The sequence below is a fragment of the Vigna unguiculata genome, chromosome 3, assembly GCF_004118075.2.
Source record: "Vigna unguiculata cultivar IT97K-499-35 chromosome 3, ASM411807v1, whole genome shotgun sequence".
Lineage (NCBI taxonomy): Eukaryota > Viridiplantae > Streptophyta > Magnoliopsida > Fabales > Fabaceae > Vigna > Vigna unguiculata.
In genome coordinates, this window is record NC_040281.1 from 5,122,907 (window position 1) to 5,138,197 (window position 15,291).

A 15,291-nucleotide genomic window follows, 5' to 3' on the forward strand; every position below is an offset into this window, starting at 1 on the left:
TTTGGACACCAAGATGCTCGTATAAATTTAAAATAACTAATAATTTAGACGTTACAACTCAACAATATAATAGTGTTTCTCTACAGTTACTAATGTTAGTGGATATAACATGTTTTTGTAAGAATTAATACTTTTTCAGAGATAATAATAAGTTCTTTAACTAAAGATAATCTTTGTTGATTAACTTACCAAATTATTGAATGTCTAACATTTTATCTCTGGTCTAAACGCGGAACATTGAATAATTCACGTGAATCATTTTGGTTTCTCGTTGTTTAATGGACAGCTATGCATTAAACATAACTTGGATGTTGTTGCCAGTTGCCAATGGCAACTGTGAAATGAAGGATGCTAAATCAAAACTGTGAATGGTTTTGGTCTTTTGGTGCATAATTGATAGATATGAGATTAGATTCGTTCATCAACGTGCAGACATATTTTTATTCATTACAATTCAGTTTCTCACACTGTTTATTACATAATACTACACTGTTTTACCTGCACCATGATGTTTGCAAACAATTTTTTTATCACTTTGATCTTGTGTCCACTTACGCAGCGATTAATCTAATTCATGAAATAATAACAACGGAACCTTTTAGCAGTGATGTATATGTAAAAACAAGGGTCAAGTTTTAGTTCTATCACTGCCTCTTTATATTTGTGTTTGCCTTGATCAAATTAACTATATCAAAATTAAGAACACTGTTGAGAGTATAACAGAGTACTGAAAATTTTTGTGTATTTATATGAAGATTGATTTCAGAAGTGATGTTTTTGGAACAAAAACTATGAAGGGATAATCATGGAATTATTGAAAAACACTTAAGTACACATTTGGACTTGCATGAAAGGACAATACGATTTGGCAATTACCAAAGTGGTGGACCCTTGGTCTTCAAATTTGTGGCTGAAATATCATAACGCTCCACAACGAATCAAAATCTTTCATAACTGTGTAATTTGATAAGCTCACAGATTTTCATCTTTGTCATGAAGTTCAAGCAAAGCACTAACTACATACAATTATCTTCTGCCAAACACAGCTTTCTCCAATTCTATCTTGAGCATACCGATAAAAAGTATTCTCTAGAAATGTAAATGCTCATGAGATAATCTTATCTGTCTAATTATTAAAACTAGAAAAGAAAATATCATTTTCTAATCAAATTGCTCCAATACCAACCAACCAACCCTTGTGTGAAGTTTGATGGAGTCATGTGATCACTCAAAAAACATTAAGAATTTGTTGAATGTAATGTGATCATATCTCCTATATATAAATAATTTTGTTATTGCACCTTAGATTTGGGGTTATGTAATATTGAATGTTGTTACCAGAAAAATCTTTGAAACAAATTATGAGTAAGATGAAGTTGTGTATTTGGTTCATCACCAGACAACATCATTTCTATTCTGTTACAGGTCTCTCTTAATTTGGTCTAGTACTGTGACCACTTATACCTATGGAGCTTCTAAAACGTTACCAGAAATCCAACACGAAACTCTTTTGAAGTTTTTCAGATTGCTGTAAGAACTTTTCCACTTTTTTATTTATTTGTTCAAGAAAGTTTGTCTGGATTCGAATATCTAATTCAGTGTCATAGAAGAAGCTGAAGGACCCGTGAACTCTTTCTGTGGTCAATTGGGTACACCCTGTATCTCTCACTTGGCACTTGCCCCACCTACAACAACCATTTTTACTACTTTGGATCAATAACAAGAAATAAAGTCAAGTTTTTAATAAACAAAATAAACTAATTAGTCTAATAAAAAAACACTTAGCTTGCCCGTGAACCCCTTCCCTTTCACTGTTCAATTATTGAAAACATCACTCCTCACCACACAATCAAAATCTGCACCACTAAAGTCCAATTCATTCTATGATGTTGGATTTTGATTTATTTTCCTTTGAACTAGTTAAGGAATAAGGATGTTTGCTTATAATAAAGCTAATGGATTCAATCATTTTCACTATATATTGTTGTGTTATTATTTTGATCATATGTCACTTTTTTTCCTTAGCCTTCATTCATGAGGTGAGAAGATGCTATGTTATGGCCTTTTCTTTTTGTCTTTCCTGAGAACAGTTTTATGCTTTTGGATTCGACTCTGCATATAATACACTGTGATTTTCCTTCCACACAGGATCCGATCTAAATCCCAAGAACAAGAAAATGTTGCAGATTAATGCATATTGTCTTTTGTTGCTTAGTGAAACTTATGTGAATTAGCAGTGCTGCAGTTATAAGAACACAGTAATATATATAATATAACAGTAAATTATATACAGCTTTCATAATCAATCTTCTGAAATTTTCTTAACCCCACTTAACCTACTCTTTTCATCTTACATTTTTCTTTAATTTAAACATAGAGGGCACCAATTCCTCGCTGAAATTCCTTTCTTTAGAGAGATTAGTTAAAGAAGTTATTGGAGGGTAAAGTGTATGGTTCATTTGATAAACTTAATCCATTAATATCCAAAATAATCCTCTAAAATCATGATTATTTCTTTTTTGCTTGTTTATTAATCTGCGTGCTGTGTCAGGTTATTCAGGAGCATGAGGCCTAAAAATTGTGTCAATTGTTTTTGAAATTCAAAATGTAGATCCAAAACCAGCTATATCCAGTAATAAAGCTGTTCTTATTAGCACACTGTTAACTGAACCTGTTGTCACCTGTTGTCGGTTTTAACATTTAAAAATATTAATATATAGTAATCAGATAATTAACTAGCCCTTCAAATAATTCCAGAACTAAATGATGATTGTATTCATTTTCAGGGTATTTAGGTAAATTCATTTGAGTAAAATAAACACATCCTTAGAAATGATAATGTAAGGTTTTTATGTTGAGATAGTTAAATAATTAAAACAAATTTCTATGATTTTTCTTAAAGAATAATTTAAGAAAAATATGAAGCATTTGTTTTCTTAATTTTAAATTCAATTTTCTATCAATTATATAGACCTTTTTTACCATTTTAACTTTTAAGACACATTGACGGTTTCAATGAATATCATAATACATTAAATAAAAATTATTTTAAACAATGAACACATTTTTACTATGATTTTTTAGCTGACAGAAATTCTTGTTATTTTTTATACTTGCCTATTTTTTATGCTTGGCATTAAATTTTTAAAAATAAACTAAAAGTAAATATTTTTTTATCATGTGTAGTTATGAAGTTTAAAATTAGTTAAAATTAAATCATAACATTTATGATATGACTTTAATGTATAAGTGAATACTTTTTACCGGTTCACTGTTAAAAATCGGTGGCCTCTTAAAAAAAATACTTATCATATCATATGTAGTCTTGCCATTCTTAAACTTCCTTTTCTAGCTTTATTTTTACATCTAAATTATTTTGTTTGTAATTTTTAATTAGTGAAATAATGTTATATTACAATTAAAGTTATTCCTTTTAAAATCATAATATAATTTTATATAGCTTTAAAGCTTTACATTTCAAAAAATAATTAAGGTGTTGTTCCAGGAATAATATTTTGTTATCATGTGTATCATTAAGACTTTTAGTGAAAACTTTCTATTTTTAAATTTTATTAGCAAGTGTCTTATGTTCTACTAATTGTTTATTTAAAATAAATTTTAATATATACTAATAAAATAAGAAACAATTATTAATTTTATATTTTCATCCAATAACAAACAATTATGTGAAAAATTCAAAATTGTGACTGCTAGAAATTTGCTAGGGGAAGTATAAGATATGAATTTGTCTTGTTATCCTATGTTTGTGATAACTCAACTGATGAAGTTGTGTTTGTGGTGGCAACATTTTCCAACTCTTCTCCATGCACCTTCACAAGCTTTCTAGCATTCCTTCCTCTTTGGGTACTATTCCTCCTTTCTTTCACAAATGCACCATCACATCAACTTCCACTTCAATTTTCAATACAATTAGTTTCCACTCATTTCAATATGCTAAAGGGAGGATTTTTTTACTTATCATAAGACCATTTTTGCAATCTTTGTGTGAGGCGAATTATGTTGTGGAATTGGGATTTAGGATTATCAAAATTGAAACTTAAATGTTTCCCAGAGCCTAAAACTGTGCTTGTGTAGCAGGGAATGCGTTCTTTTTGGTGGGTCACCGAGTTTTGGACATAAGAACGAGTAATGATTGTTTATTCCGGAAGAATCGGAGGTGGGTCGGAGCATCCATTTCGTGTTCTGGTGTTAGGAACGATTTGCCTTCTATTGAACAGCTTAGTGATGCACGGGTTATATACTCCGTCGCTGCATCTATGGGGCACAACCAGGTATATCATTCCAACTTTGAATCTCTGTTGAAAGGGTTCAACTAGATCCTCGACTCTTTGTGATTCTTATGGTTTGTTTGGAGGAGAGAAAAGAATACAGAAAGGAGACAATATGGATAACAATGAACTTTCTTTTATTTGGTTGGAAAAAATGGGGAGAACTCTAATTTCATTTTCTCTCAAATTCAATTTCAAATTTCAGTCTTTTCCCTTCTTTGGCATAGGGAGTTAGAGCATCTTTAGATAACTCTTTCCATTAGTATGTAAAAGAGAGGGAAAAATAAGTGTATTGGCTTTTGGATTTGGAAATGAAAACAGTTTTTATAAAGTTAGATGCGTAAGTTGATTTTAACTTATACGCTCAATTTATTTTAACTTTTATTCTTTACTTCTACGTGTGCTAATGGAATTAACAAGGTCTTAAAGTTAGTTTGCAATTTTTTCTTCTTCTTTTGAACTTCTTAGTTCGTGCATGTTCTTATTTTAAATTAAACTTTTGTCGGGGGATTGTGTACTTGTATTACAGTGTGATATCTGCTACTGTTGTACTCTAATTCTGTTTTGGTTAGAAATACCAGCAGAGATTATATGTGCTGTCAGTTGCCACTGTGGCTGAATTCATCGCATCTACGTGATTGTAATTTGGATGTACTATTTGTTACAGGAGGCTCATCCAGAATCTCATTTTCGAGTTCCTGCAATTGTGAATGCTCTAGAAGAAATGCAGCTCTCTTCAAAGGTACTAAAAGCTATGGTGCTTTTGAAATTTTGCCTGTCATCTGTTTATGCCTTGGTCATATATTCTTTTGAAAGCTTGATATCATGTAGATATTGACATTTGAAAACTTAGTTGTCTGAAATTCAGAAAATAAACAAAGTGTCTTTTCATTCAAATCGCTTTTGTTCAATGTTCGAAACTTTGATTCAGTTTTTCTTTTTTAGTGTTTAGAGACTATTTTATAATCCGTTCCCAGAAACTAATTTTTGGATAGTAGGAATAAGGGAAGAAGTTGATGAGTATTATAAGAAAGAAGACAAGTACGAGAAAACTGAAATAAGGGTTCTAGATTTTATAAGAGCTGAAAAAAAGGTATTAGTTTTGAAAACAATTTTCAAAGTTTACTCTTAGCAAATGATTTTTTTTTTCTTTAAATAGAACATAGTTCCCAGAAGTAGAAAACAAACAAACAAACACACACTAAACGAATGATGGTCTTTTTCTGGGTACAGAAGTAGGCTGCATTTTATCCTCAATAATATATCACAATCTACTTACGTTAATTTGCAACGTTTTCTATTTGATTGAAAGACAAATCAGCTTCTCGAGGGCCTAGGAAATCTGTGGCTGTAGGGTTTGTGCGGATGTTGTCAGCCACAAAAAGGCTTGCTAATTTAAGAAAGAGACAGGCTCAACTGGATGATAATGTGAATTGTCTTATGATTTGTCATTCTGGTATAGTGGCATTATATAGTATAGTATATTAATGTTAACAAATTCATCTTATGTATGATTCAGTTCCGTGGCTCTGAGTTAATTGAACTTCAAAATTTTGAGCCTGCTTCAGTAGATGATATTGCAAGTGTGCATGCAAGGGCCTATGTTTCTGGACTTGAAAAGGTAATATTTTTTCTTTACTGTTGGGTTTTCAGATAGAATCCTGATATCTTATTATGAAGAAATTGGGATAAACTCACAAGTCCAGAATTACAAAGGATAGAACACTGCAGAACTTTGAGGGTCTGTGTCTCACAATGCCGAAGGCCCTAATTCTCTCGCAAAATTTCAAGATGATCCCTCTTTAGCTCCCTTGTTATTTATTGGTAACTTTTTTTTTTCCAACCAACAAACTAAACTATCTATGTAACTAGCTAACTAATGAGTACTGTATATATCATTTTGTTGGAAATTTGCCTTAATGAAGGTCTCCCCTAGCTCATGTTAGATGCGGCCTCTTTGTGCTGCTAAAATTGCAGCCTCTAGAGTTCATAAAACTAGTGTAATCCTCATGTTACAAGCCAATTTAAAAGCATTGAGTCAGTCACTAAGTCCAAATTTTAAGGTGATATTAAATTCTATCCTAAATCCATTATTGGCCACCGGCATTTGCCCATGTTCGATATATCTTATCTTGGAAGTGAGGGGTGTTGTTGTTGGTCCAATCAGATTTGCCCATGCTCCAAATGTTCAATCGTAGGGATGAGGATGTGTTGAGATTCCTCATCAACAAAGGATATGAACAGTGTAGTCCTTAGAAGACTTGATTAGTCTAACCAATTTCGTGGAGTTAAGTGCCCTTAGCCAAAACTCTTAAAAATTCCTTTGCTTCAATTCTTTTTTTATGAGATGTTGTGCTTTTTAAATTATAATGTTTTCAATTTGACATTGTAATGAAGAATTTGTGATTTGGAAATACGCTAGTTTCTGTTATATTTGTTCCTCTTCTGCTATACATTCATTTATGCTTTGAATTATGTCTCTTAGTCTTGCTGTTGTATTTCAATTAAATATGTTACATCATAAGAATTATTTAGTTGCTGAATTTGTTATCTGCTTTTGCATCACTTTTGCCGATTACTTCCACTTGATGTGTGCTAATGCACAATGTTAATAAAACAACAAATCAAGGATTTCTGCTGCGCACTGAACTGTTCACTGGGTATTTATACTCAATATATGTTTACTAGTGTCTTCTGAATTCTGATCACTCCAATTTCCACCATCCTAGTTTTTAGTTGAAGTGTTCAGCAACACTGACCATGTTGTAGCTTTTCATAACTTGTATTGTATTTGATTTTACCATTGCACTGGAATTTTCTTATCTAAAATTTGTCATATTTACTCTTCTCAATCCTTATAGGTTATGGATCGGGCTGTGGAGAAGGGCCTCATTTTCGTTGAAGGTTCTGGACCAACATATGCCACTGCCACTGTAATTTCTCTGCCAAGAGCTTTATGATTCTTTCCCAAGCTCATTGGTTTTTCTGGAAGTCATTCTATGCTAGAAACATTACATTTTAGTTTACTGTGGTTGCAAATACATGAAAAATATAATGTATATTGTGGTTTCCGCATTCTTATGGTGGTATTCATGATGCAGACCTTTCAGGAGTCAATAATTGCAGCTGGTGCTGGATTAGCCTTAGTGGATTCAGTGGTGATCTCTCAAACTGGCATGTCCATATCTTGGTAATAATTTGTGTGTTTTGGGGAGGGGTAAGTGAGTGGGTATGGATATGTTCATATCTGCTTCTTCAAAAGGACTATTTTGTTCTTCTAGGAAATTTGGGTCTTTCTTTCATCGGAACCTGCTATTGATCGATTTTGCGTATATCTATCTTGTATCATAAATGTTTGGGGAGATAGGGAGTCACAAATATAACAAGTTTTGGAAATACATTGTGTGTCTAATATATTTCAAGTTGTTAGGGATAAAAGAAAAAGCATTCTTGAGTCCCCACTTTCAAGCTTAAGCTTTTAGAAACATGGTATCAAGGACTGTATGACCAAATGATCAATTTTTTTATCTGTCATTCGTCATGATTAAGTTCAATTACTGTACATTTTCTATGCTGCTTGTTGGCTCTTGCATGAGGGGTTTGTCATTGATACGAAAATCGTGGTCCTCCAATTAATACAACTAAGGTGTTTGGAATAGGTAGTCTCGGTCATAAATGTTTAAAGACGTATAGTGAACTGGGTATATATTTCTGATTTGGATAGAAATTTCTTTTGTTCAATTTCATATTCAGGTTGCAGGTTCAAAGATAAAGAGTGATGCACCCACTGGTTTTGCTCTGATAAGACCGCCAGGACATCATGCTGTTCCGCAGGGACCTATGGGCTTCTGCATTTTCAGCAATGTGGCCATTGCAGCCCGTCATGCTCAGCGTGTCCATGGACTGAAGCGTGTGTTTATTATTGATTTTGATGTTCATCATGGGAATGGAACAAATGATGCTTTCTATAATGATCCAGATGTATTTTTCCTTTCGTTTCATCAAGTAAGCTTCTAAATTAGTTTTAGCTCTGGTTATGTTTTCTTGCGTTGTTGTTGATTTTGAAATGCCATTCAATGATTCTCGTTTCTTTTTCCAATGTTACTTACTGATGTTTTAGAAATTAGAAGTCATGACAGTAGAGGTATCTTCAGTGTGAATTTGCTAAGATTCTTGAAAATTTATGTCTCTATTAAATTAAAATTTTAGATTATTGTGCAATTTTGTTTTATTTTACATGAAGATGATGCCTTGTGGTAGAGGGAAAGTGTTATACTTGTATATTGCCGCTGACCATATTTTTACTCACTAAAAGTATTCTTATTCAATTCAACATTTTTATATATTAAAACATTTTACAAATAACTACTTTATATATGCTATTCTAATGCCTTCCGTGACTCAGGATGGAAGCTACCCAGGTACCGGTAAATTTGATGAAGTGGGAAGTGGAGATGGTGAAGGAACCACATTAAATCTGCCTCTTCCTGGAGGCTCAGGTGATACTGCTGTTAGAACCGTTTTCGATGAAGTTATTGTACCATGTGCACAAAGATTTAAACCAGACATCATTCTTGTTTCTGCTGGGTGAGTCTTTCTCTGAATCATGCTCATAAATGGAAAAACACTGATAAACTTTTGAGACAATATTCAAAGCTTCTTCATACAAATTGTCACCAATCTCATTTTTACATGTGGAATTTGTTGTTCATTTGTTAGATATGACGGGCACGTGTTGGATCCACTCGCTAATCTTCAATATACAACTGGAACATATTACATGCTAGCATCCAGTATTAAACAACTAGCGAGGGATTTATGTGGTGGACGATGTGTGTTCTTCTTGGAAGGAGGATATAATCTGAAGTCTCTGTCATATTCAGTGGCAGACACATTCCGTGCTCTTCTTGGTGACAGAAGCTTGGCATCTGAGTTCGATGACCCTAACATTTTGTACGAAGAGCCATCTACAAAAGTTAAGCAAGCAATTCAGAGGATAAAACACATTCATTCCCTTTGATGTCGAAATCAGAAACTGACATGACAAGTATATATATAATCTATCTAACATTAATAATTTCATGTTCTGTGGGTTCCATCCACAAGTGTATGTCGTTACCTCCTTAGGTTGTCTCTGCCCCACTTATCACATAGAAGCAAAACCAATGGTACAGAATTGCTTGTGTTGTGATGATCATGTTGTCATAGCCATGTCACTATATACAAAGGAATAAAACCTTGTTTTATATATTTACATCACTGAGGAGTGCAAGCTATAAAGTTTCTAAACACTCTTCACAAATTAGTCTCACCAAATTGTTTTAAGTGGATTTCACTTTCTATTCAGTGAGCTTATTGTGAGGATCACTATGAACTGACAACATATTACTTGTTTGAGACATTTTTGCATACAGCCACTGGTAGAATTAAGGTGTGTTTGGGAATGTGGTGATTGGGGCCAAAAAGCACGTTGGTGGAAGGAACTGAAGTCATCTTTTTGAGTCAAAAGTAATGAGTTTCCAAACATGCACTTTGTACTAGTGTTGGACTGTGCAACTTTAGCCTATTAGATCAAAAGCTTCCTGTGCCAGGGCTGTAGTGTCGTCGACCTGAATCATAGATTAACATTAATCAGTTTTATAATGTTTTGTTCATGTTTTATTTTAATTTATTAAATGGTCCTCGTTATTTTAAAATTAAATATTAATCAGTTTTATGTTTTTTAATTACTATTTTAAAGATACTAATTAGATGTCTTCATAAAAATATAATCGAAATAATATATCAAAATGGTCCTTTGACCTTTGATATACATTTTTTTTTCAATAAAACTTGTCCTTTTATTCCCAATCCATCTTATTATACGGATTAATTTTTCAAAAAATTGATTCAATTATGTTATTAAAAAAAATACTATAAAGATTATTTTATGATTCATTATCATTCCAGCATATTATATGAAGAACCAACACCATTTTAGAGTACATCTAAATAATACAATATTTTTTAATTAAGAAAGAAGAAAGAGGCTTTCATAGATAGAGAGGTTAGCCGAAGGAGCTTGTTAACCAGAGTTTTTTATTTTCTTCTATAAATTTTAAATAATGATCAAACTTAAAAATTATAAAATTAACAATTTTTTTTTTTTTTGCTTCTGCCAATTTATTCAAGCATTTGTGGGTTTAAATGTTGCATTAATAAATTAAAGGAAACAAAGTTATACCCTTTAAAATATTCACTTTCAAATTGGTTAAAATCCAATATGTTATTTCCACATGTGAAAGTCTCACCCACATAAATACTAAACCATTTTAATCTTCTAAGCAAAAAACTTGAACATCAAGATTTATTGTATTATTAAACACACTGTAAATTGTGTCAATATTCCAAAAGGATATAGATTGATGTATGAGAAAACAACAACCTCTAATTAGTTACCCAAATGGTAGGTTGGAGGTAATAAAATGAAAAAGAATGTGAACACGTAAAAGTGTTTCTAGTGGAAAACAAAGTAAACAACAAATCCTCCTCCTCAAAATTTGAAAAAAAATAAAAATCTAAGCTTTATGCTTTTTATGTTCATATTGCTAAGTAGAATTTCCATTCACACATGTAAGGGGAGTTAAGGTAATAAAATCAGAGTTAAATAAAAACACTTGTTTATTTATGAACGATATAGTGGCAGAAAAAGGTGTGTGACCTACCAACCACTGCATGACGCAAGATCTCATAAACTTTTATCCTTTAGTGAAGCGTAATGATGATTAATGAATCAGATACTAAGAGCAATAAAACCATCCTCCATAATGCAACAAAATTATTTGTGTTTGTTATATTTGCCTCACTAAGTAGCATACCAGAATAACGTTAATTTGATAGAATCAGTGTTGCTAAAAATAGATGAAGAGGACAAGTACCAGGAACCAAAGGTGCTTCTTTTCATAATTAAGAAGCGGAAAATAAGGGGATAAAAATGAAGAAAAGGGACTTTATTTTTCAATGTTCTATGAATATGCAATGCCTCTAATTAAGCATTCAGAGTCTTTAATTAGCACGTAATTTAATCCTCCTCTAACGGTGCAAATTGCAATAATTAAAAATTCAAATGGGTTGCCTTTAACATTTTGAATGATTTTATCTTTTTAGGGTTTGAGTATGAACTATATACCCGTAACACTTGGTCTATCCATGGTTAGGGTTAAAATGATTCATGCCTGGGTGAAGGTGAGCAAGAACACTTATGACACATGCTATTCAAACCATGTAAAGAACACATTTTTAGATGTCATTGCCCCACCATTCACCATATACTAGTGCTTACTAGATAATTATAATTAAAGTTGCAAATTAATAAACATATTCATGCCCATCTTTATCCACTACTTAATTATTTATACCATGTCATATCCATATCATAGTAAGAGTGGATACACATCCAAATTCATCTCATACTTTTATCAATTCAAACCAAATAAAAATCAATTTAGATTGGTTTAGATTTTTTAAACCAATTTAATTTTATAGTATTTAAAAAAATCAGAATTTTAACATCAATTAATTTAAGGGTTAAATATATTTTTGGTCCCTTAAGTTTCAATGAATTTTGGAATTAATTTCTCTTCGAAACTTTATACTAATTTAGTGTTTCATATTTAGAAATGCGTGTATTTAGTCATTCTTACCATATTTTGTTAAGTTTATTTGACATTTTAAACGTATTTTATCATAATATTTGAGTTAACATTGAAGCGAAAATATGTCATATGGTATAAACAATTCAAATACTATCATGAAATGCACTTGAAACATCAGATGAACTTAACAAAATTTGGTTAAAAGGACTAAATTCACGCATTTTTAAAGATGAAAGATTAAATTGGTAAAAAATTTTAAAGAGGAGACTAATTCTAAATGTCACTAAAACTTGAGGGACAAAAACATATTTAACCCTTAATTTAAATATCTTCACTAGTATGAACTCAACCCACTCGTGTCCAACCTTGATTAGATGTGAATAAGTAAGTAATAAAGGTTAGCCAATTTTTTTTTTTTTTGTGCAGTAATAAATTTAAAAATTACTTTCACCATGGTTTAAGTGAGAAGTCAAAAAGTAAAGCCGAAATTATATGCACATGACACTCCAAATTTGACTAGTCCCACTATTTGTGATGAATATCCTCTTTTGAAATTATATTTTCCCTTTTCATTTTACTTTGAGACTAATTTAAATCTTGGAACATCTTTCGAGATGGAGTAATTGTTATCACATATAATCTTGTCATCCATGGAAGTAGCACTAGCAAAACTCTAGATTATTCAAAACCACATTCCCTATGTTCAAATATTATGAATTAATTGAGAATAGATAATTAAGAAAGCGAAATTAAGGTGTTGGTGATGGATTGTGGTAGCAAGTGGGAGGAAACTAGAATTGACAGTTAAAAAAAAAAGGAGGAAACATGCATCATGCAGATAAGGCAGGTCTTAATATTCCCGTAGTGCTTATCCTTGCTAACTCAAATAATTATGCACAATAATGTGATGTTAAATTATGATTCACAGTTGGAAATTCAAAGCCTGAATACGAGTTATACATTGAATAAAGAAAAAAAAGTTGAACATCTACCGCCCTTTTGCCCTTTTCGGCTCTGATACCACTTGTCAGGTTTTACAGGAGTTTCATTGGGGAGAACAACACCACTCTCAACCAAAAATCTTAAAGCATTAGGTTTATGGGTCTTTATTCTTATATAGTGCTCTACTTTCTCATTTCTGATCATTGTGGGACTTAGACTCACACTTAGATTCCTAAGAGTAGTCTTAATCTTCTCGTGAAAGTCAGATGAATCAAGTCAAAATTAAAATATACTATTTGAATTATTACGCTCTTAAGTAAAAAAGTTGTGTCCAGACTAACTGTTATAACTTTTGATCTAACAGTAAACGTTCAATTCTCGATGGACAAATTGTTATGGCAGAAATTGTTACCAGTGACATCAATTATCTTGTGACATATATCAAATAGATGAATCACAATCATATAGTGTGATTTCGGGTGGGTCATTCTCTTTAAAAACCCATAACTCACAATAGAACAGAAAAGAGCTTCCTTTGTTAGCTATTTTTCTTGACCCTACTCAATTTCTTTGCACAACGCCGACTTTGATCTTGCAACTGAATTCTTTTTCTGAATTATAATCACTCAAAATCTCTTTCTTACTTTAATTAACAATATATATAGTATATACTTTGACAAACTTGACCTAATGTTGAAGTCCTCCACACAAACTAAAATAACCAAATGATGGCTTGTGGAAGTGTCAACCTTCCTCCTGGCTTTTGCTTCTCTCCAACTGATGAAGAACTTCTCCTTCACTTTCTTTATCCCAAAACCTCTCTACCATGCCATCCCAACATCATTCCAGACCTTGACCTCTCTCTGCATCATCCATGGCAGCTAAATGGTATCTCTCTACTTCATTTCTACATATCTAATAACTTGTTCAATCATATGCATGCATGTATGGATGGATCCAACTACATGTCTTGTTACTATAAATTCAGATGCCTGAACAACATCATCAACATGTGTCTGAGTTGTGCTAAACTTTTGATATACAAGTTTCACTTGTTCTTTTTAGTCAAAAAAACAAAACTACATGACCCAAATGAAAACAAAAAATCATATATATTTGTTTAGTTTTATGTTTACTATACCTACATATTTGTTGTACATTTTATGTATGTTTAGGTAAAGCGTTGTCAAGTGGAAATCAACACTATTTCTTCACCAGAGTGAAGGAAAACAGATCCACAGAAAATGGGTATTGGAAGGAAATAGGAGTGACAGAAGCAATAGTATCTGCATCTGAAAAAGTGGGGTTTAAGAAGTACCTTGTGTTCAACCATGGTGAAGCTCCACAAGCCACTGCAACCAGTTGGTTCATGCAAGAGTATCATATTTGCTCATCCAGTTTTAGCACTGCATCTTGTGGAAGTACTCGAGGAAGAAGAAAATCTGTAAGTGGTTAATTATTAATCATAGGTTTAATTACTCGGATGATACTCACATAGTAAAACTGTGTTAATATGACATTCGCTTTTAAAAAAAATGTCAAATGTATCCCAACTTTAAAAAAAGTGCTTCGATTAGGTTTATATAATTTAAATTTATTAGTGTTTTGTTTGTTAGATGATTCTTCCTATAGACCCATCAAGATTAAAGAACCGTTCATTAATTGTGCTAATTAGTTTTCTGATATCGTTGAATACAGGATCAGTGTAGGAGTAAATGGGTTTTGTGCAAAGTCTATGAGAAGAAAAGTTGTGAACCCAAACAAGGTGTAAACTGTTACAACGATGAGAATGACAATGGAACTGAGCTTTCATGGCTAGATGAATTTTATATGTCACTAGATGATGACCTTGAAGAAGTTATGAGCCTTCCAAATTAGATTAAATTTTGAATAGCAAATGTTAGGATATTAATCTATATATCTGCATGCTAGAATTTTAATTATATACAATTATACATGTATTTTTAATGGCAGATTACGGATTCTGTAGTTAATTAATTAGGTAATGTCTTTTTTCTTGTCACTTTTCAAACGTCCTTATGCATCATAGAGAATATACTTTGCTTGTGAAATGCAGCTTATACAGAGTTTTCAATTTTTCTTTTATTCTTTCTTTTTTTGTTTTGAAACTTCTTTTATATAATGTTATTTTCATCTTTGTATTATACATACACATACGTACACATATATATATATATATATATATATATATATATATATATATATATATATATACTTACAGTTTATACAGTTTACAGAGAATCAGAACTACGTGGGTCCCACCACTAGCCACTCTGTTATAAATAAGCGTTGTCTTGTCTCGTAACTATTTGAATGCATTTTTCATTGTTACATAAAGACAGAGATAAATGTTGCCAATTAAGAAATTGAAGTGGATAATCCAACTTTTTACAGTAATAAAAGAA

The 15,291-nt window shown here is 31.9% G+C and overlaps 2 protein-coding genes across 3 annotated transcripts; both read left to right on the forward strand.

The window, feature by feature from the left end:
* Positions 1-3,751: 3,751 nt before the first annotated feature.
* LOC114179556 (histone deacetylase 14) lies at positions 3,752-9,548 on the forward strand. Of its 2 annotated transcripts, none has more exons than XM_028065937.1 (9): positions 3,752-3,864; positions 4,099-4,292; positions 4,957-5,031; positions 5,809-5,910; positions 7,151-7,222; positions 7,391-7,447; positions 8,043-8,294; positions 8,695-8,876; positions 9,009-9,548. In XM_028065937.1, the coding sequence occupies exons 1-9, from the start codon at positions 3,825-3,827 to the stop codon at positions 9,307-9,309; spliced, it is 1,275 nt and encodes a 424-aa protein (XP_027921738.1). In that variant the 5' UTR covers positions 3,752-3,824; the 3' UTR covers positions 9,310-9,548. The 2 variants fall into 2 exon arrangements, with proteins under 2 accessions (XP_027921738.1, XP_027921737.1); XM_028065936.1 differs by having other exon boundaries at positions 3,769-3,864; positions 4,096-4,292.
* Positions 9,549-13,448: 3,900 nt separating this feature from the next.
* On the forward strand, positions 13,449-14,946 carry LOC114179297 (NAC domain-containing protein 104-like). The gene is made up of 3 exons (XM_028065585.1): positions 13,449-13,753; positions 14,041-14,309; positions 14,564-14,946. Exons 1-3 carry the CDS (start codon positions 13,591-13,593, stop codon positions 14,741-14,743), a joined length of 612 nt encoding a protein of 203 aa, XP_027921386.1. The 5' UTR covers positions 13,449-13,590; the 3' UTR covers positions 14,744-14,946.
* Positions 14,947-15,291: the final 345 nt, after the last annotated feature.